Source organism: Chiloscyllium plagiosum, unplaced genomic scaffold (genome assembly GCF_037043375.1).
Source record: "Chiloscyllium plagiosum isolate Xiang-an unplaced genomic scaffold, Cpla_swu_hap1 HiC_scaffold_22, whole genome shotgun sequence".
Taxonomy (NCBI): domain Eukaryota; kingdom Metazoa; phylum Chordata; class Chondrichthyes; order Orectolobiformes; family Hemiscylliidae; genus Chiloscyllium; species Chiloscyllium plagiosum.
Window position 1 is genome coordinate 64265944 of NW_028270160.1, and position 20350 is coordinate 64286293.

The window sequence follows — 20350 nt, forward strand, 5'->3', positions numbered from 1 at the left end:
CACACTGTAAATTTTTGCTATAAATGTTACGATCGAGCCCTCCACTATCACCTGATGAAGGAGCGTTGCTCCGAAAGATAGTGTGCTTCCAATTAAACCTGTTGGACTATAACCTGGTGTTGTGTGATTTTTAACTTTGTACACCCCAGTCCAACACCGGCATCTCCAAGTCATGACTACTGAAAGGAGACTTGGAAGAAACGTGGAAGGCTGTGATTGAGCAGTCAGATGGGAATAAACGAACGTGAGAGGAAAAGGAATCGGTGGTTTCAATTGTAGATTTAATTGAGAAAACATGGGAAGAAACTCCATGGAATCATCAACACATTCATGGGAATGGTTGCCTCAAATGACCTCCTCTTGTGTTGTGGACCCGGTATATAGTCAGACATGGAGAAAGTGAGGACTGCAGATGCTGGAAATCAGAGCTGAAAAATGTGTTGCTGGCAGCATCCAAGGAGCAGGAGAATCGACGTTTCGGGCATAAGCCCTTCTTCAGGAATGAGAAGGATGTGCCAAGCAGGCTAAGATAAAAGGTAGCCTGGAGGAAGAGCGCCTCATCTTCCCCCTAGGAACCCTCCAACCACAAGGGATGAATGCAGATTTCTCCAGCTTTCTCATTACCCCATCCCCCACCTTTTCTCAGTCCCAACCCTCGGACTCAGCACCGCCTTCTTGACCTGCAATATTCTTCCACCCCCACCCCCTCTAGGCCTATCACCCTCACCTTAACCTCCCTACACCTATCGCATTCCCAACGCCCCTATCCAAGGCCCCCCTCCCTACCTTTTATCTTAGCCTGCTGGGCACACCTTCCTCATTCCTGAAGAAGGGCTCATGCCCGAAACGTCGATTCTCCTGCTCCTTGGATGCTGCCTGACCTGCTGCGCTTTTCCAGCAACACATTTTTCAGATTTAGTCCAACATGTCATGTCTGGATCTTTGTGTAATTGCCTCGAGCCCCTTTAATTTGTTTCGTAATTTAGCCCGTGGACAGTTCGTCTCGTTTCTCTCCCTGTTTCCGATTCCTGAGTCAGTTTAGTCATTTGTTTGTGCAACTTATAGAGAGTTTGATTCCAGTTTGTGAGATATTCCTTCCGTGACAGTCGAATCAGGCAGAGCACACTCTGTTCAGATCGTTGGCTGGGTTGGAGCGAGGAGGGGATTGCTACACATTGGATTTGCTGACTTGGAGGTAAATATTTTCCAGTCCCATTTTATCAAAGTAAGTGATCCCGAATTCAGGTGTCGGATTTTGGGCTGGTTTAGTGTGCTGCTGTGTCCCTGTTCGCTCTCAGTCGGTGTCTCGAAAATGTTTAAGCTCTGGTCTCCAGCATCTGCAGTCCTCACTTTCTCCCTGTCTCAAAAATTCTGTTTGTGTCACTCGATGACACCGCGTATTGTATAGGACTTTATGTGAGATCAGCTTTAATATGTCGGTAAATCATCTGATGTCATCAAGTTGTCGGGCAGGTTTTGCTCCAACATTTTTTGTGCTTAGCAAACTTCCTTTTTAAATCGCAAAGCGAGTTAGTTGAAGGCCATTTAGCGAAACAGCACAGATCGATTAATTCAGGGAAGATCACATTGTTCTGGAGTTTGAAGGGTTCCTGTGTGCAATAAACTGGAGGTGCCTCTTATGAGAGTTCGATCAGATTCACATCATTAATGAAAATTAAACCAGAAGGTTCTGTTGACTATTAAAAGAAGTGGTGGAAAGATTGAATATTTTCGTGCGATGGGTTTTGCGGTTACTGTGAGCCTGCATCTTCTGCTTGTTTCTCACTTGGCCGAGAGTGTTCTTTAAGAGTCGTTAAATGTCTGGCTCATTTCTCATTCAGATTTCACAAACAAATGAAAACAGAATTCGGGTGCAGTATTTTAGCACTGTTTAATGCTCTATCTCTGGGTCCGTCTATTAATGCTTCAAAAGCTCTGTTTTCTATCTGGATAAGTTAAAGATCACACAATACCAGAGTCCAACACCTGATGAAGGAGCAACGCCCCGAAATCAACCACTTCCAACAAACCTGTTGGACAATAACTATAACCTGGTGTTGTGTAAATTCTAACTTGTCCAGCCCAGTGTCCAACAGCGACACCTCATTCTATCTGAATGAAAGTGAATTTCTGAATTGCAGATCTCACTGACGCTTTTACAGCGGCAACTGAAGATCTCCCGGTGGTCTGCCCCAGAGACCAGGGGTGTGGCGGTAAGAGCAACCCCATTTCTGAGGACATCTCACTTTTTTATATTCAACGCGATTTGATAGCAAGGACTCAGTTTGAGAATATGGAATGAATCATTGAGATGAGATTTCTTCACTGATTTGTGAATCTTTGGAACCACAGTCTTAGAGAGCTATGGCTGTTCGACTATCAAGTAAATTCAGAGATTGCTCGCTTTTTGGGATTTGAGGGACATAGGGAGAGTGGAATTGGGGTGGTAGATTTTGAGTTATGATTTTGTTGAGTGGCAGAGCAGGATCAAAAAGCAGATCGTCAGACAGATGTACAGCAAGGAAACTAACTTCGGTCCAACTCGTCCTTATCGACCAGATATCCAACCCTAATCGAGTGCAATTTGTCAGCATTTGGCCCACATCCCCTTAAACCCTTCCTATTCATATTTAAAAGGCATCTGGATGTGTACGTTGTAATTGTATTAGCTTCCACCACTTCCTCCAGCAACTCATTCCATACGCGCACCCACCACCCACTTTTTGTTTTAAAAAGTTACCCCTTAGGGCCCTTTTAAAATTTTCCCCTCTCACCCTAAAGCTATGTCCTCTAGTTCTGGACTTCCCCCACCCCAGGGAAAAGACCTTGTCTCTTTATCCTGTCTATGCTATTCATGATTTTCTAAACCTCTATAAGGTCACCCCTCTGATGTTCCAGGGAAAACAGCCCCAGCGTATTCAACCTCTCCCTGTAGCTCAAATCCTCCAACCCTGGCAACATATTTGTAAATCTTTTCTGAACCCTTTCAAGTTTCAAAACATTCTTCCAATAGGAGGGAGACCAGAACTGCAGACATTATTCCAAAAGTGGCCTAACCAATGTCCTAGACAGCCGCAACATGATCTCCCAACTCCCATATGAGAAAGTGAGGGCTACAGATGCCACAGATCAGAATAGAGTGTGGTGCTGGAAAAGCACAGCAAATCTGGCAACATCCGAGGAGCAGGAAAATCCTCATTTCAGGCAAAGTCCTTCATCAGGAACGGGCCAGGGTACTGAGAGATAAATGGGAGGGGGGGGGGGTGGTGAGGCAGGGGAAAGGTAGCTGGGAATCTGATAGGCAGATGAAGGTGGGGATAGAAGGTGATATTTCAGCGAAGAGGGTGGAGTGGATAGGTAGGAAGGAAGATGGACAGGCCTTCTTCCTGCACCTGAGTGCAGCTTTTTAGCTACTGGTGCACAAGAACACCAAGGTCTCTGCATCTACCCCTTACCCACATTATACATCATCTGCTATGCATTTGTCTACTCAACTTATCCAAAGCACAGTAAAACTTGTGACATTTGCTTCCATTTGCCCATATCCCTTTCCTATCCATGTACCTCTCCAAATTTCTTTTAAATATTGAAACTGTACTCACTTCCACCACTTCCTCTGGCAGCTCATTCCATATATGCACCACACTCTGTGTGTAAAAGTTGCCCCTCATTCCCTTTTAAATCTTTCCTCTCTCACCTTAAACCTATGCCCTCTATGTTTGGACGCTCCTACCCTGAGAAACAAAACTTGGCTATTCACTTTATCATTGCTCTTCATGATTTGATAAACCCTCTATCAGGAAACCCCTAAGTCAAATGTGGTCTTACAATGTCTCATACAGAGTTTTGGGTGATCTTTCCACAAAGACTGATGGCATTTGACTGGAGAAACAGAACAGTGCAATGAAGTTTTCAATGTTATGAAGATTTTATTGGGAGATGTTGCTATATGTTCAAGTCAACAAATAACCCACTGTTGTATCTAATGATGCAGAAGTACAACTGTGTATTAGTGGAATGTTGTGTTGATTTTAAAACAAGTTTGTATTGTTTCTATTTAATTGTTAAATCCTTGAGCACCTGACTCAAACATGGCCCTTCAGATGAAAAGCTTGGCGGCTGAAAGCTTCCTGGGGTGGAATAGCAAAGTGATGAATACAAATACTTTCAAAATCACATCTAGCAAAGAGAATTGAAAGAAATGTGAAAGGCTGTGATTTGAGCAGTCAGATGGGAAAGAATCTGAGGGGAAAGGGAACAGGTGGTTTGAAGTGTAGACTTAATTGGGAAAACATGAGAGAAAACTGCAGTGGATCATCGACACATTTATGGGATGGTTGCACCAAGTCCTATATATCCAATATGTGTTCCTAAGACTATTCTATTAATTTGTGTAATTGCCCTGAGCCCCTCCTCCTCTAATCTGTGTCCTTTAATTTTGCCTGTTTGTCTCCTTTCTCTACCCCTCCATTGCACAAACTTAGTTACTTGTTTGTGCAATTTACAGAGCAGACTATCTGATTTTAGCTTGTGATATTCCTTCTGTGACTGTCTAATCACTCAAAGCATATTCTATCCAGATCATTGTTGGATTGGAGTGAGGAGAGATTGGTACTGACTTGGAGGGAAGTATTTTCCAGTCGCATTTTATCAAAGCAATTGAATACGGAATTCAGGTATCAAATTTTGCGATAGTTAAGCATGCTGCTCTGTCCCTGGTTCTGTCTCAGTCGGTGTTTCGAAATCTCTGTTTGTCACTGGATTACACTGTGTGTAGAACTTGTGTGACACTATCTTTAACATGTTGTTAAATCATCTAATGTGAAGTTCTCAGGCCTATATGATGTAACTATTTCTAAAGTGCTGATTTTTGCCACAATACTTTCATTGTTTGCTTCACTTAGAAAAAAATCATAAAACAAGCTAAAAGGCCATTCAGTGATGAAGCACTGGTGTGCTAGTATTGATTAATTGAGGGAAGGTACCATGTTGCTCTGCACTTTGAAGGGTTCCTGTGTTCAATAAACTGGAGCTGCCTCAATGTTTTTTGTGAGCGATTGGATTTAGGGTTACTATGAAAGTGTTTTCTGCTTGATCTGAGCCAACCAGGAGTGTTTGATTTTAAGAATTGCTAAATGTCTGACTCATTTCTTGACCAAATTTCATAAACAGAAATAAAACAGAATTCGGGTGCAGGATTTTGTTTAATGCTCCTTCCCTGGGTCGATCTGTTTGCAATTCAAAAGCTCTGTTTTCTAAATTGATGGAATTGAATTTCTGAAATCCAGAACTCACTGGTGCTTTTACATCAACAGGTGAAGAAGTAACTGAAGTGCCGGAAGTATGTCGGAGACACCAGTGTGTGGTGGTAAGACCAATCCTGGTTCTGATGCTGTTTCTCTTTGGTATCAAACTAGAATTGAGAGCATAGACTGTACATACCAAAGATACCATTTTCTAAGTTAAGATATACCAAAGAATGGGTGGTGTATTCACCCTTTTTTTTCTTTAACAATGTTTTCTTTATTAATATTGCTATTCTATGGTGTGTTTACTCTTTTTCTGTTTGTGTTCATGGTGCAGCTCTAGCAAGAAAAAGAGAAAATGGGTGGGCTGGCTAGATGCCTACTTATGGGCAGGGGTGAATCCCCCTATTCAGCACTGTTGGCGCTTTATCTGTTGGTTTGGTTTTTGTTTTTAATAGTTTTGTAGGTTTGTTACATGTGGTTTTAGTTTGTGTAGTTTTTATGCTCGATGGATCATGCGACACTAAGGCTCAGTGACTTGCGGTTCAAGTTTCTCCTTTCTGGAATGTTACTGCAGAAGGTTATGCTAATGACTTGATTAAATGGTGTACCTGGAATATTGAGGGAAGTCACCCACCAATTAAGAGGAAGAAGGTACATTTGAACCTTAGAAAGAGAAGCTGGATATTGTTTTGTTACAGGAGACACACTTGGATGATAGAGAGCTTTTGAAATTACAGCAGAATGGTTTTGATTGAGTTTATCTTTCATCAATTAATACCAGAAGTAATGGAGTGGCTATATTGGTAAGGAAGAATCTCTCATTTAAGTTACTAGAGTGTGTTAAAGACACACACGGGAGGTTTGTAATTCTTAAAGCTTTGATAAATAGGGAAGAATATGGTGTTTTAATGTTTATTGCCCCCAGCTCATTCCCTTATATTTTTGGTAGAAGCTTTTTCTAAACTGATAAGTCTTGAGTCCCGGCACATCATTATAGGGGGAGATTTGAACTGTCTCGTGGATCCCACAGTAGGCAGGTTGCCCAAAGGTGTCTCTACTCTCTGTACAAACTAAACAATTAGTGGATTGTTATGTGGAGTTAGGGTGGAGATGCCTCCAGCCAACCCGACAGGCAAGGATTTTACATTTTTCTCCAATCCACACAGATGTTACACCAGGATTGTTTTTTTTTTCCTGACTTCTGTGGCAACCCTGGACTTGGTGGCATCTTGTTTGATTATCATTGATCATTCTCCAATGTACCTGTTGGTTAGGATTAAGGATGTTACAGTGGGTTAGAGGCACTGGCAAATGGATCCCTTTATCCTCAAGGATAGTAAGTTTGTGCAGTATTTCTCTAGGGAATTTCAGGTGTGTTCCTAGACATTAACTCCGGCTCGGTTAAGATTAGATTAGATTAGATTACTTACGGTGCGGAAACAGGCCCTTCGGCCCAACAAGTCCACACCGACCTGCCGAAGCGTAACCCACCCATACCCCTATATTTACCCTTTACCTAACACTATGGGCAATTTAGCATGGCCAATTCACCTGACCTGTAGCTCTTTGGACTGTGGGAGGAAACCGGAGCACCTGGAGGAAATCCACGCAGACACGGGGAGAATGTGCAAACTCCACACAGTCAGTCGCCTGAGGCGGGAACTGAACCCGGGTCTCTGGCGCTGTGAGGCAGCAGTGCTAACCACTGTGCTACCGTGCCGCCCACTAATAGTCCATCCATCCTTTGGGAAACTGCCAAAGCCTATGCCGGGGTTAGTTATTTCCTATTCCACCAGTAGAAAGGAGCAGAAGGTTGAGCAGCAACGTCTCCTTGAAGCACGGTTGAAGGCAGCCGAGAAAGCCTACTTTGACAGTCTCTTGTTGGTCAAACTGCAGAGGATTATGGCACTGTGGTCTGCATTGAATTCCATGCTCTCACAGATGGCAAAGAAGAAGCTTGCTTTTGCAAAGCAAAAGTTATATGAGCATAGTGACAGGCCAGGCAAATACTTAGCATATCTTGCTAGGAAAAGGAGTGCCCCACAAGCCATTATGGCGATTAGGGAAGGGTATGGGAAACTGACATATGACTCTAAATTAATGTGGTATTTTAGAGATTTTACTCTGTTATCACCATCTGAGGGTTGTGAGGAGAGGTGGGCCAAAACGGAATCTTTATTTTAAGGATCTGAAGCTCCCGGGTGTGACCTCTGAACAAGAGTCCTTTCTCAATGCCCCTTATCAAAGCAAGAGGTGGAGGAAGCTGTGAGGCAGCTTCAGAGTGGAAAGGCGCCTGGTCCTGATGGACCTCCCAGCAAATTCTCTAAGGATTTTATAAATATATTGTCAGGCCTGATGCTCAATATGTTTACTGATTCATACAGTCGTGATTGTCTTCCGTCATCTCTGAGAGAGGCCAATATTTCCCTTATTCTTACAAAAGGAAAGGTCCCAGAGGACTGTGCTTCATACAGGCCCATTTCACTCTGAGAGGATTTTAAAATCCACGTTTAAGAGTCTTGTGAAGGCTGGAGACTGTGTTACCTTCTATTGTTAGAGGATCAGACGGGCTTCATAAAGGGCTGCAGATCCTCCAATAATGATAGGAAGCTGCTTAATGTAATTCAAGCATGTCAACAATAGTCAATACAGAGATTGGTGATTTCTCTAGATGTAGAGAAGGCATTTGACAGAGTCGAGTGGTTTGGTTTGGGTGAAATCTTTATAAAATGGTAAAAAGTTCTCTATAGTGGCCCGCTCACGGTGGGCGTCACCAACTGGGTACGAGCAAGCAATTTTGACATTTTCAGGGACAGCTGGCAGGGCTGTCCCCTTTTGCCATTGCTTTTTACATTGGTGATTGAACCATTGGCGGAGGCCTTTCATGGGGATCCCAGTATATTAGCTCCAGAAGTGGGGTCAAAGTTACATAAGACTTCATTGTATGCAAATGAAGTCCTAATTTTTTTTTTGTCAAGTCCCAGCAGTTTCAGTGCCTCGCCTGATACATTGCATCTGTGCATTTGGCACCTTTTAGGGGCATACCTACGTATAACTATGGGTGGTCTTACGAAGGAGCTAGCTCTTGAGGGCCAATATTGATTCCCATTTAAGTAGTCTCTGGGGAGATTTTGTGTATTTGGGCATATTCATTACTCCAGTTCTGGATAGGTTGTTCTAAGTCAATTTTATTCAATTTGACAAAATCAAACAATCCCTTTAAAGATGGGAGGCACTTCTGATCTTGTGGTTGGCTCAGATAGTGCTTATTAAGGGGAATATTCTCCTCCGTTTGCTATACCTATACGGATGCTCCCCCTGACTTTCAATAAGCAAATATTCAGGAGGCTGAATGGCTGGTTCAGCTCCTTTATTTGGCTTTTAAGTGGGGCCTCATTACATGAGCTAAACTGCAACTGCCTCACAGGTTGTGGGGCGGGGTGGGGGGGGGGGAGGGGGGGAGGGGGGGCGGGAGGGAGTGGGACTTCCAGACATTAAAAATTACCAACTAAGCTCACTTTTGTCCTAAGCGAGTGATTGGGCCTGTGGGGATCCTCTTTCAATATGGTTAGATATCAAAGCCTCCCAGGCAAGGTGGCCCCTTACCAGTTTGCTGTTTTTGGACAAAATGAGGACAGTTAGGGAATATTGCCATAACCCAGTAGTCATCAATACTGTTAAAGCATGGAGGGCAATTTGACAGAGGGAAGGCAATATTGGCAAAACATCTTTTACACCTTTTAGTGAGTATGCTGGGTTTTCAACCAGGGATGATAGATTCAGGATTTAAACATTGGGCAGTGAGGGGTGTGTCTTGCATGGGGGATTTATTTGAGGGAGATGTACTGATGTCCTGCGAACAGTTAGTATGGAAATACAAGCTATCTAATAGGGACCTTTCGTTTTTTTCCAAGTTAGGGATTTTATTTTTTTTTAAAAGCTACACTTTTGATCTCTACAAATCCGACTTGGGGGGATGTGCTCAGTGCTAAGACTATACTTTGTCAGTACTTTATATCATCAATTGGGGGGTGCCCCCTCAGATGAGTTCGATCCCCTCTGCAGGGTGTAGGAGAGAGAGCTAGATGTGAAGTCTCCTCTGAGGCATTGGAAGATATTTGGGAAAATGCAAGAAAAATATCAATTTGCAATAGGACCCATGCTTTACAGTGGAAGATTCTCCACGGGGTCCACTTGGCTCCGGATTGTTTGTCAAAATTCAAACCAGGGCTATCTTCATATCCCAAATGCAAGGTCTGTATGGCACTCTTACCCATTGTCTCTGGTCTTGTGGTAGGCTTCAAACATATTGGATTGCTATGGCGGGTGCAATGGAGAGGATTTTGGGTGTAAGGGTGGAAAAGGACCCTATCTCGCTCCTTCTGGGTCTGCCCAGTGTGTTCTCTGTAGTCGTGCAGAAGAAACATCTTTTCAGTATCCTCACTTTCTGCGCAAAAAAAGAATATTTTGCTAGGTTGGCAGAAGATTGCTGTGGAGCATATTCCCCTGGATTTTCTCACAAATCTGGTACACCACAAAACTGAGAATTTTTATAAAGACATGGCAGTCCTTTTTGGAATACCTGGATGCAGACTTATTAGCCACACTAACAAGGGCTTTAATATAGCCGTAACAATTGTGTTTGACGAGTCCAATATCCGGGGAGGAGGAACTGTGAACGTAAGTGTCTTGTCTGGCTGAGTTATTTTTATTTATTTATTAGTTTGGCTATTATTTATTCAGCTAAATAGTTAGTTTGGTTTTTTTCTATATATGTTTATACATTTGTACATGAGGGTTGGGTTTTTAAACTTTTTTTTGTACTGCTTTGAATTGTATTGTTTAGTATTTGTACTATTAAAAAGTCTATTTCAATAAAAATATATATTTTTTAAAAATAAATACTAATTGCCCCTACCTCCACTGTCTTCGGTAGGAGAGAAGCTCAAAGTTGCACAACCCTTAGACAGAAGACAAATTCTCTTTACCTCTATCCTAAAAGGGCAACTCATACTTTTTAACAGTGGCCCCTTGATCTGGATTCACCTCCAAGATGAAGTGTTCTTTCTATGACTACCTGATCAAGACTATTCACAATCTTGTACACTTTAAATAAGACATTGATTACTCATAGATTTATAGAGATGTACAGGATGGAAACAGACCCTTCAGTCCAACTCATCCATGCCTACCAGCTATCCCAACCCAATCTAATTCCACCTGCTAGCACCTGGCCCATATCCCTCCAAACCCTTCCTATTCATATATCCACCCAAATGCCTCTTAAATGTTGCAATTGTACCAGCCTCCACCACTTCCTCTGGCAGCTCATTCCATACACGTACCACCCTCTGTGTGAAAAAGTTGCCCCTTTGGTCTCTTTTATATCTTTCCCCTCTCACCCTAAGCCTATGCCCTCCCGTTCTGGATCTCCGACCCCAGGGAAAAGAATTTGTCTATTTATCCTATCCATGCCCCTCATGATTTTATAAACCTCTGTAAGGTCACCCCTCAGCCTCCAATGCTCCAGGGAAAACAGCCCTACCCTGTTAAGCCTCTCCCGAGAGATCAAATCCTCCAACCCTGACAACATTCCTGTAAATCTTTTTTTAGATTAGATTACTTACAGTGTGGAAACAGGCCCTTCGGCCCAACAAGTCCACACCGACCCGCCAAAGCGCAACCCACCCATACCCCGACATTTACCCCTTACCTAACACTACGGGCAATTTAGCATGGCCAATTCACCTGACCTGCACATCTTTGGACTGTGGGAGGAAACCGGAGCACCCGGAGGAAACCCACGCAGACACGGGGAGAATGTGCAAACTCCACACAGTCAGTCGCCTGAGGCGGGAATTGAACCCGGGTCTCTGGCACTGCGAGGCAGCAGTGCTAACGACTGTGCCACCCTTTCAAGTTTTACAACATCTTTACGATAGGAAAGAGACCAGAATTGCACGCAATATTCAGTGGTTAGCACTGATGCCTCAGTGCCAGGGCCCAGGTTCAATTACTGCCTCGGGCAACTGTCTGTGTGGAGTTTGCACATTCTCCCCGTGTCTGCGTGGGTTTCCTCCGGGTGCTCCGGTTTCCTCCCATAGTCCAAAGATGTGCAGGTTAAGTAAGTTAGCCATGCCCATAGTGTTAGGTGTATTAGTCAGTCGTGAATGTAGGGGAATAGGTGTGGGTGGGTTGCTCTTCAGAGGGTCGGTGTGGACTTGTAGGCCGAAGGGCCTGTTTCCACACTGTAGGGAATCTACTTTAATATTCCAACAGTCGCAACATGACTTCCCCACTCCTGTACTCAATACTCTGGCAAATAAAGGAAAGCTTACCAAAAGCCGCCTTCACTAACCTATCTACCTTCAACTTCACTTTCAAGAAGCTATGAACCTGCACTCTAAGGTCTCTTTATTCAACAACACTTCCGAGGACCTTACCATTAAGTGTATAAGTCCTGCTAAGATTTGCTTTCCCCAAATGCAGCACCTCACATTTATTTAAATTAAACTCCATTTGCTATTTCTCAGCCCATTGGCCCATTTGGTTAAGATCCTGTTGTAATCTGAGGTAACCCTATTTGCTGTCCACTACAGCTCAAATTTTGTTGTCATCTGCAAACTTACTAACTGTACCTTTTTATGCTCGCATCCAAATCATTTATGTCAAAAAGTAGACGACCCAGCACTGATCCTTGTGGCACTCCACTGGTCACAGGCCTCCAGTCTGAAAACCAACCCTCCACCACCACCCTCTGTCTTCTACATTTGAGCCAGTTCTACATCCAAATGGCTAGTTCTCCTTGTATTCTGTGAGATCTAACCTTGCTGACCAGTCTCCCATGGGGAACCTTATCGAATACCTTACTGAAGTCCATATAGATCACATCTACTGCTCTGCCCTCATCAATCCTCTTTGTTACTTCCTCAAAAAACTCAATCAAGTTTGTGAGACATGATTTTCCATGCACAAAGCCATGTTGACTATTCCTAATCAGTCCTTGCCTTTTCAAATAAATGTACATCCTGACCCTCAGGATTCCTTCCAACAACTTGCCCACCACCGAGGTCAGGCTCACTGGTCTATAGTTCCCTGGCTTGTCCTTACCATCCTTCTTAAACAATGGTACCACGTTAGCCAACCTCCAGTCTTCCGGCACCTCACCTGTGACAATCGGTGATACGAATATCTCAGCAAGAGGACCAGCAATCACTTCTCTAGCTTCCCACAGAGTTCTAGGGTACACCTGATCAGGTCCTGGGGATTTATCCACCTTTACCCGTTTCAAGACATCCACCACTTCCTCCTCTGTAATATGGACATTTTGTAAGATGTCACCATCTATTTCCCTACATTCTATATCTTCCATATTCTTTTCCACAGTAAATACTGATGCAAAATACTCATTTAGTATCTCCTCCATTTTCAGCGGCTCCACACAAAGGCTGCCTTGCTGATCTTTAAGGGGCCCTATTCTCTCCCTAGTTACCCTTTTGTCCTTAATGTATTTGTAAAAATTCTTTGGATTCTCCTTAATTCTATTTGCCAAAGCTATCTCATGTCCCCTTTTTGCCCTCCTGATTTCCCTCTTAAGTATACTCCTACTTCCTTTATACTCTTCTAAGGATTCACTCGATCTATCTTGTCTATACCTTACATATGCTTCCTTCTTTTTCTTCACCAAACCCTCAATTTATTTAGTCATCCAGCATTCCCTATACCTACCATCCTTGCCTTTCCTTTCACCCTGACAGGAATATATTTTCGCTGGATTCTTGTTATCTCATTTCTGAAAGCTTCCCATTTTCCAACCGTCCCTTTACTTGCGAACATCTGCCTCCAATCAGCTTTTGAAAGTTCTTGCCTAATACCGTCAAAATTGGCCTTTCTCCAATTTAGAACTTCAACTTTTAGATCTGGTCTATCCTTTTCCATCACTATTTTAAAACGAATAGAATTATGGTCACTGGCCCCAAAGTGCTCCCCCACTGACACCTCAGTCACCTGCCCTGCCTTATTTCCCAAGAATAGCTCAAGTTTTGCATCTTTTCTAGTCGGTACATCCACATACTGAATCAGAAAATTGTCTTGTACGCATGTAACAAATTCTTCTCCATCTATATCCTGAACACTATTGTGGGAGATTAGAAATGTAGTTTCTGCAGGTGGTGGTGGTTAGAGATGTTGTTTTTGCAGATGGGTGAGGAGATGTTGTGGGGCGAGGGGAAGGGGAACATTACACAAACGGTCGCGGGATTCTCGCAGCATACTTGAGGTTAAGATTTTAACGAATATAGAGGCTTTTGTTTACGAAATAGTTTTAAACTAAGAAATAACTTGAAAGTGTTGTAGCTGACCACAAAAGAAGCAGTCGGGGCATTTCGCAATAAGCTTATAGTATGAGAAGGGGAACTGGATAAAATAACAGGCAGGCTGTAACAAACAAGGACAAGGACTGCAGGGTAGTCAGATAAGGAAAATTAAAGAAAAACAAGTGAAGTAGCGGCTTATGATAGGATAAGACTAGACAAATGGGAAAAGAAAGGCATGATTCCGCAACTTGCAAACTGAATAAAGAATGCTTACATGCTTTGTAATTTGCGCTTTAGCTAGCCTGATTGCTTGAGCAAACGCCTGTTCTTGCAAGGCCATAAAGAATAAAATCTTCTTGTTTCCAAGGCTTTGTCTCAAGCTGAATTGTGAGTCAGTTTTGTTTCTCACAGTTGGGGGCTCGTCCGAGACCCAAAACGCCGACCGCTTGGGATGACTGGGGAGGTGCACCTCGCCGATTTCGGTGATCTCTGTCTCCCTTGCTTGTCGTTCGCGGTTTGGGCGAGTGTGATCCGGACTGGGAGACCCTGGAAACAAGACGGGCTGATGCGGCGGGTTCTGTTGGGTAACTCTTGTGCACAAGACCCGGGTAAGGAAAGGTCTTAAAAGATATATCCGGGCGACCGGGGTAGGCAGCAGTAGTTGCTGCAGGTATTGCCGCGGGACTGGGCGCACTGAAACGACCAGGTAACTCTGTGCACAGACCAACGTAAGAAAATAGACCTTTAAATATTGCCTTGGTGGTCGGGGACATACGAAAAGTATGGGGAATTGGCAAGATATAAAATAAAGCATATGTCAATGAGAAACAGCCCTTGTCAGAAGGGCTAGTAGCTGAAGGGCTACTGAGGGTACTGAAGAGCTGTACAGCTAATAGAAAGTTTTACCCTTTGTGATTCAGTTTGAATGCACATTTGTTTGTTGGTGATTGAATGTTTGTGCTTTGTTTCCTGGAGCTTGAGATCCAGGACTGTTTTGAATCTGATTTCTACTCTGGAAATTTTAACATGATTTCTTTTAAGGTTAATGAGTTTACAGATTATGAAATAAAATATAGTTGGTCAGATTAATCGGACGAGTAAGGTGTCTAGTCAGGACCCTGAAGTGGGTGTGGAAGAAGGTGACACCGGACCTCGTTGACATTATTTAAATTAGCAACAATGGGAGGCACGGGGAGTTGCCTGGGTAACGATCGATCTGTAAATAACGTTAAAGGGGAATATATTCCACCCGACAGTCCTATGGGGAAAATGTTGGGAAATTGGGTACACAACTCCCGGACGCAGGGGAAAGATAAGGCTATAATGATAAACTATTGTTGTTTTGTCTGGACTCGAGAAAGCATTAAGGATTCTGGTATTTTTTGGCCCAAACATGGGTCCGATGAAGATTGGCTGTGCCAAGATCTGAATATATACGTCAGTCGGAAAGAAACATACAGTCAAGATGAGTCAGAGTATGCGGCTTGCTGGGTAGGGGGTGCGGGGGTAAAACTATATCCCATGGAGGTGGAAGAATCGGGGAAAGAGCAAGAAAAGAATGAACAAGGGAAACCACAATGGGATCCCTTAACCTGCTTACCGCCCCCATACCCTCCTCTGGAGACATGTCTATCTCGCCTCTACAGCTAGCCTGTGGCCCCAGAACCAAAAGCAACTCCAGTAACTGAAAGAGAAACGGACTCTGAGCTAAAAGATGCAGAACCTAGGGGGCCCAGAGTCCCTCGAGCCACCACACGTAAGGAGGGGCAGAGATAAAGGAAAATATAAAATTATGTCCCTTAAGAGAGGTCCCGATTGAGGACAGGAAATAGGATACGTAAACGCTCCCTTAACTAGTAGTGAAGTTAGGGCTTTTAAGAAGGAAATGAAAAGTCTGATAGAGGATCCGGTGGGATCTAAAGGAAATGGTAATATTGGGAATTAAAGAGGCGGCACCTAGATCTTTCGAAGTACGACAAGAGAAGGATGAAACCCCTTCTGCATTTCTTCAAAGGCTCAAGGAGGCCACAAGGAAATATTCGGGAATGGATCCCGATGATCCGGTAGCTCAGGGACTCTTAAAGGCCCAATTTGTGACTAAATCATGGCCGGACATAGAAAAGAAATAACAGAAATTAGATGGATGGAGTGAAAGACGGATGGAAGAGCTGTTATGTGAGGCACAGAAAGTGTATGTGAAAAGGGAAGACGAGAAGCAGAAACAGAAAGCCAAAATGATGGTGGCGGCAGTAGAAGAAATAACAAAAAGGAGGCTGGGATCGGGGATAACAGGAAGGATAGGGGAGGACACGAAAGACAAAGGTCAGACATCCGGGGAAGGAGGCAACAGGCAGGATGTTACCATTGCGGAAAAGTGGGGCATTTTAAACGGGAATGCCTGGGATTAGCTCGAGAAAGGGAAACCGTTTCCCTAATGACCTTCGATGAGGAATAGGGGAGTCAGGGGTTCCTTCCTCCTGAAACCCACCAGGAACCCTTGATAAATCTGAAGGTGGGACCTGAAGGGGAGGAGGCAGTATTTTTGGTGGACAGGGGAGCGGCATGATCATCCCTAAGTTTTAGACCTACCGGTGTTAAATTGACTAACAAGAATCTCAGGGTTTCAGGAGTAAAAGGCGAAGAATTCTTGGTTGAAAATGTGTTGCTGGAAAAGCGCAGCAGGTCAGGCAGCATCCAAGGAACAGGAGAATCGACCTTTCAGGCATAAGCCCTTCTTCAGGAATGAGGAAAGTGTGTCCAGCAGGCTAAGATAAAAGGTAGGGAGAAGGGACTTGGGGGAGGGGTTTTGGAAATGCGATAGGTGGAAGGAGGTCAAGGTGAGGGTGATAGGCCGGAGTGGGGTGGGGGCGGAGAGGTCAGGAAGAAGATTGCAGGTTAGGAAGGCGGTGCTGAGTTCGAGGGATTTGACTGAGACAAGGTGGGGGGAGGGGAAATGAGGAAACTGGAGAAATCTGAGTTCATTCCTTGTGGTTGGAGGGTTCCCAGGCAGAAGATGAGGCGCTCTTCCTCCAACCGTCGTGTTGCCATGGTCTGGCGATGGAGGAGTCCCAGGACCTGCATGTCCTTGGTGGAGTGGGAGGGGGAGTTGAAGTGTTGAGCCACGGGGTGGTTGGGTTGGTTGGTCCGGGTGTCCCAGAGGTGTTCTCTGAAACATTCCGCAAGTAGGCGGCCTGTCTCTCTGAAACGTTCCTCATTCCTCATTCCTGAAGAAGGGCTTATGCCCAAAAAGTCGATTTCCCCGGTTCCTTGGATGCTGCCTGACCTGCTGTGCTTTTCCAGCAACACATTTTCAGCTCTGATCTCCAGCATCTGCAGCCCTCACTTTCTCCTGGAAGAATTCTTGGTGCCTATTTTTGAGCCAACCCTAATTAGAAGAAATGATGAGGAAGTGACAGGACAATTACCAACTGTAGAGTTTAAAGATCAGTTTAAAAAAACCTATATTGTGGCGCTTGGTTCTTCTTTCTCTGCTTTGTCCCCACCTGCCCTGACTGTTTGACTCAACTTTGTTCTCAACTCTACCAGTGTTAGATTGAAAACTTTCCTCGATCCTTCGAATTCTGCAGTCATTCTCAGTTTAGGTAATACCATGCTTTTTCCATCTGTGGTGTCAGATGTCACCAGACTGAAGGGGGGAATGGGAAGGAATATAACAGTGATAGGCAACAGTGTAGCCAGGGAGATAGATACTGTTCTCTGGGCTGAGACCAAGAGTTCTGAGTGTTGCCTGTGTGATGCCAGATTTGAAGAGCATCCTCTTGTCTGGAGATGAACATTGGGTAAGAAGTTTCAGATTGGGTCATTGGGGTTCACATTTTTTAAAAAATTGTCATTAGAACTGAGAATTAGAACATTCACATGTTCTGCCATGTGAATTTGGGAAGTTGAAGATGAGATTTAAAAATCAGGACCTCAACATTGATAATGTATTGACTGTTTCCTGAGCCATGTGCCAATTAAGGTTTAAAAAAAGGCAATAGAGATTGCAATCAAATATATGGTTAACAGGTATGGGGGGGGCGGCTCTGATTCATTGGCTACTGCAACCTGTATTCAGAAGGGAAGGAGCTGAACTGAAACTGGACTGGGATCAGCTTCGAGCAAAGTTGTGCTGTGGGATGTGCATCCAGCATCAAATGAAAAGCAGCACAATGGGAAGAAATGATCCAGATAAAGGGAGATTCAAAAACATTATATTTACTTTTTTCTTGAGAAATTTCTGAAGAAAGATTCCTTTGCGTTGTGGATATCTTTTCTCCCAAAGTGAAATAAATATGTTCAGAAGGAACCAATTTAAGTAGACTTTCTTGATTAATGAGTGAGTTTATTAGTGAGTAAATGTGAGAAGTGAATACGCAACACGAATAGACAGATTAGAAAAGGGAAGCGAATTCAAATCAAGTTAAAAGATATACAGAAAGTCTCTGGGTTATTTATGAAGAACAGATTGCAAACTTTTGCAGGATGATACTGGTAGAATTGACACTGGTATTTATGCAGCTGAGTTTGAGTTTTAGTTTTGCACAGTAGCTGAAACTCTTTTTATCCCATTTCATTTCAATAGTTACTGGTTTGTTAACTAGCTTCTAGCATTAAGCAACACATTTTCATTTTTTCTACCTACAGAGCAAGGATGTTTTCTTCAGTAATTGAAGAGTCAGCATTTCTGACATGTAATTTTGAAAAAGAACAGGTCTCTCTAGCATTATGGATCAACAGAAGTTGTGTTAGTGATCCAGACCATGGCAGTAACAGGACCATGATTTGGATAGGCGGAAGACTAGCCATAAAGAAACTCGTAAAGAGTCAAAATATTGAAGAAGTAAATAAACCAAAAATTAGTAGCTAGCTTTTGACTGCATGCATATTGGACTTTACTACCCTTCTTTCTCACTTATTCTCTTTATCACAGAGAAGATGAAGCTTTCTGAGTATTTTGCACGAATCGGCTACACAGGATCTTCCTACAACACTGACCTGGAGACACTAAGCATAATACTTGAAAAACATGTCACATCTATTCCCTATGAAAATCTCAGTCCACACTGTGGAGAAACAATTGAGCTCAACATGGAAGCGATCTTTAATAAAATGGTGAGGAAGCATCGAGGTGGTTGCTGTGTGGAAAATAATGCATTATTCTGGTGGGTACTAAAGGAGATGGGGTACGAAGTGATGTTTATACCAGTAAGATTGTACAAACCAGCAAAGGATACTTATGAATCCTACCCATCTCATTGTGTCCTCATAGTCACCATTGATTCCAAGCGTTACATGGCTGATGTGGGCTTTGTTTCATCCAACCAAATGCGACAACCCCTGGAGCTGGTATCAGGCAAAGAGCAGACTCAGCTTCCAGGGACATACCGTCTGACTGAAGATAACAATATCTGGTATATGGATAAAACTGTAAGAAAAATTTACATTGAAGGTCAAAGCACTAACAGTGAGTCTCTGCAGAACCAACCTTCCTACCAAAAACTGTTTTGCTTTGACCTCAAACCTTGTAGAATTGAGGATGCTCAAGACAAATTAACCTACTTAATAACAACTCCTGGGGCCATGTTTAAAGAATTATCCTTTGTTTGCTCTCAAACCCCGAATGGCATGAAAACTCTGAAGGGTACAACCTACACTGAACAGATCTATAATGGGAAAGATGGAAAGGACCTGAGAACCTCCGTAACTCTGACTGAAGAGGAATTACAACATGCAATCAAGGAGACATTCAACTTAATTTTGGACAAGAAGATAACACCTGTGAATAATTTTACTTGTTTCCTGATTGAATAACATCAGATAATAATCTCCAGCATCATATTTCCTCTTCTGAAAGTTAATGCATTATAGGAGTTCAGATCTGTCAGGTTTACCAATTTCATTGGGGAATAAATCAGTAATTTTATTAGGACTTGTACAATAATATCACGCATGAAAAGTCAATTTATAGATTTAAAGATTAATATTTTAAAGCTAAATGATGGCAATTTATAGATTTACCTTTTGTTTTATTGGGGTGAAGTGAAATCAGTTTACTGGTTTCAAAGGATGCTGCTCTCCATTGTATTGATGACATAATATGCAAACTACTCATCTAAAATCTCATCAACTAATTAAAAGCCTTGGATTTTGTTTTCAGAGAAAAATAATTTAAAATAAGCTGGGACATTATAAAATGATTACTAACCTGAAAATTTACTAAGGGATTTCTAAATAGCATTATCTAAAGCAGCTTGAAAAGGTTATCTCGGGGTAAATACCTGAACATGAATATTAATCCACTAGAAAGTATAGCTGACATTGAGATCTTCAAGTATCTCTGGTGATGAAGCTTTTCAAATACCTTTTGTTGCTGAAACAAAAGTTTAAATCTGTAATGTGTCCTCCAGGGGAGGATTTCTGTAGCAAAGAGTAGCACGGGGATATCTGAGAATGAGCCATCAAAATTCTCTGGAAAACATTGATTGTCGTTTTTGTGATCCAACAGCCAGGTACAAAAACCTCCTGTGAGAAGCTATCTTTATAAACCTGCTGGTATTGCTCCAGGGGGAAAAAGACAGCCAAAAGCTTGGAGTAGTATCCAGTAACATCAAGAAGAAGGAATTTCTGTGGTGACTGCATTCTGCAAAAAAAGTGATCATTCCTGAGAGAAAGTTGATGGCAAACCAAGAGATTTCCACATTTTTAAAAGCTGACATATAACTGTTTCCAGATGAACTACCAGTTCAGCATTTAATTCCTTCATTGTAAAAAAAAGTGCACTTT

General features: G+C 42.9%; 1 protein-coding gene across 5 annotated transcripts; it reads left to right on the forward strand.

Moving 5' to 3' along the window:
- Positions 1-879: 879 nt before the first annotated feature.
- On the forward strand, positions 880-20061 carry LOC148146005 (arylamine N-acetyltransferase, pineal gland isozyme NAT-10-like). Of its 5 annotated transcripts, none has more exons than XM_087999209.1 (3): positions 880-1195; positions 5316-5368; positions 18498-20061. In XM_087999209.1, exons 2-3 carry the CDS (start codon positions 5344-5346, stop codon positions 19376-19378), a joined length of 906 nt encoding a protein of 301 aa, XP_087855335.1. In that variant the 5' UTR covers positions 880-1195; positions 5316-5343; the 3' UTR covers positions 19379-20061. The 5 variants fall into 5 exon arrangements, with proteins under 5 accessions (XP_087855335.1, XP_087855336.1, XP_087855337.1 ...); XM_087999210.1 differs by lacking the exon at positions 880-1195 and adding an exon at positions 2081-2213; XM_087999211.1 differs by lacking the exon at positions 880-1195 and adding an exon at positions 2315-2383.
- Positions 20062-20350: the final 289 nt, after the last annotated feature.

Excerpts from the sequence above, each read along its gene's own strand:
- LOC148146005 (XM_087999209.1), top strand. The coding sequence starts at position 5,344 with ATGTCGGAGACACCAGTGTGTGGTG. Across the intron at positions 5,369-18,497 it reads GGAGACACCAGTGTGTGGTG|AGAAGATGAAGCTTTCTGAG; the intron begins GTAAGACCAATC and ends TCTTTATCACAG.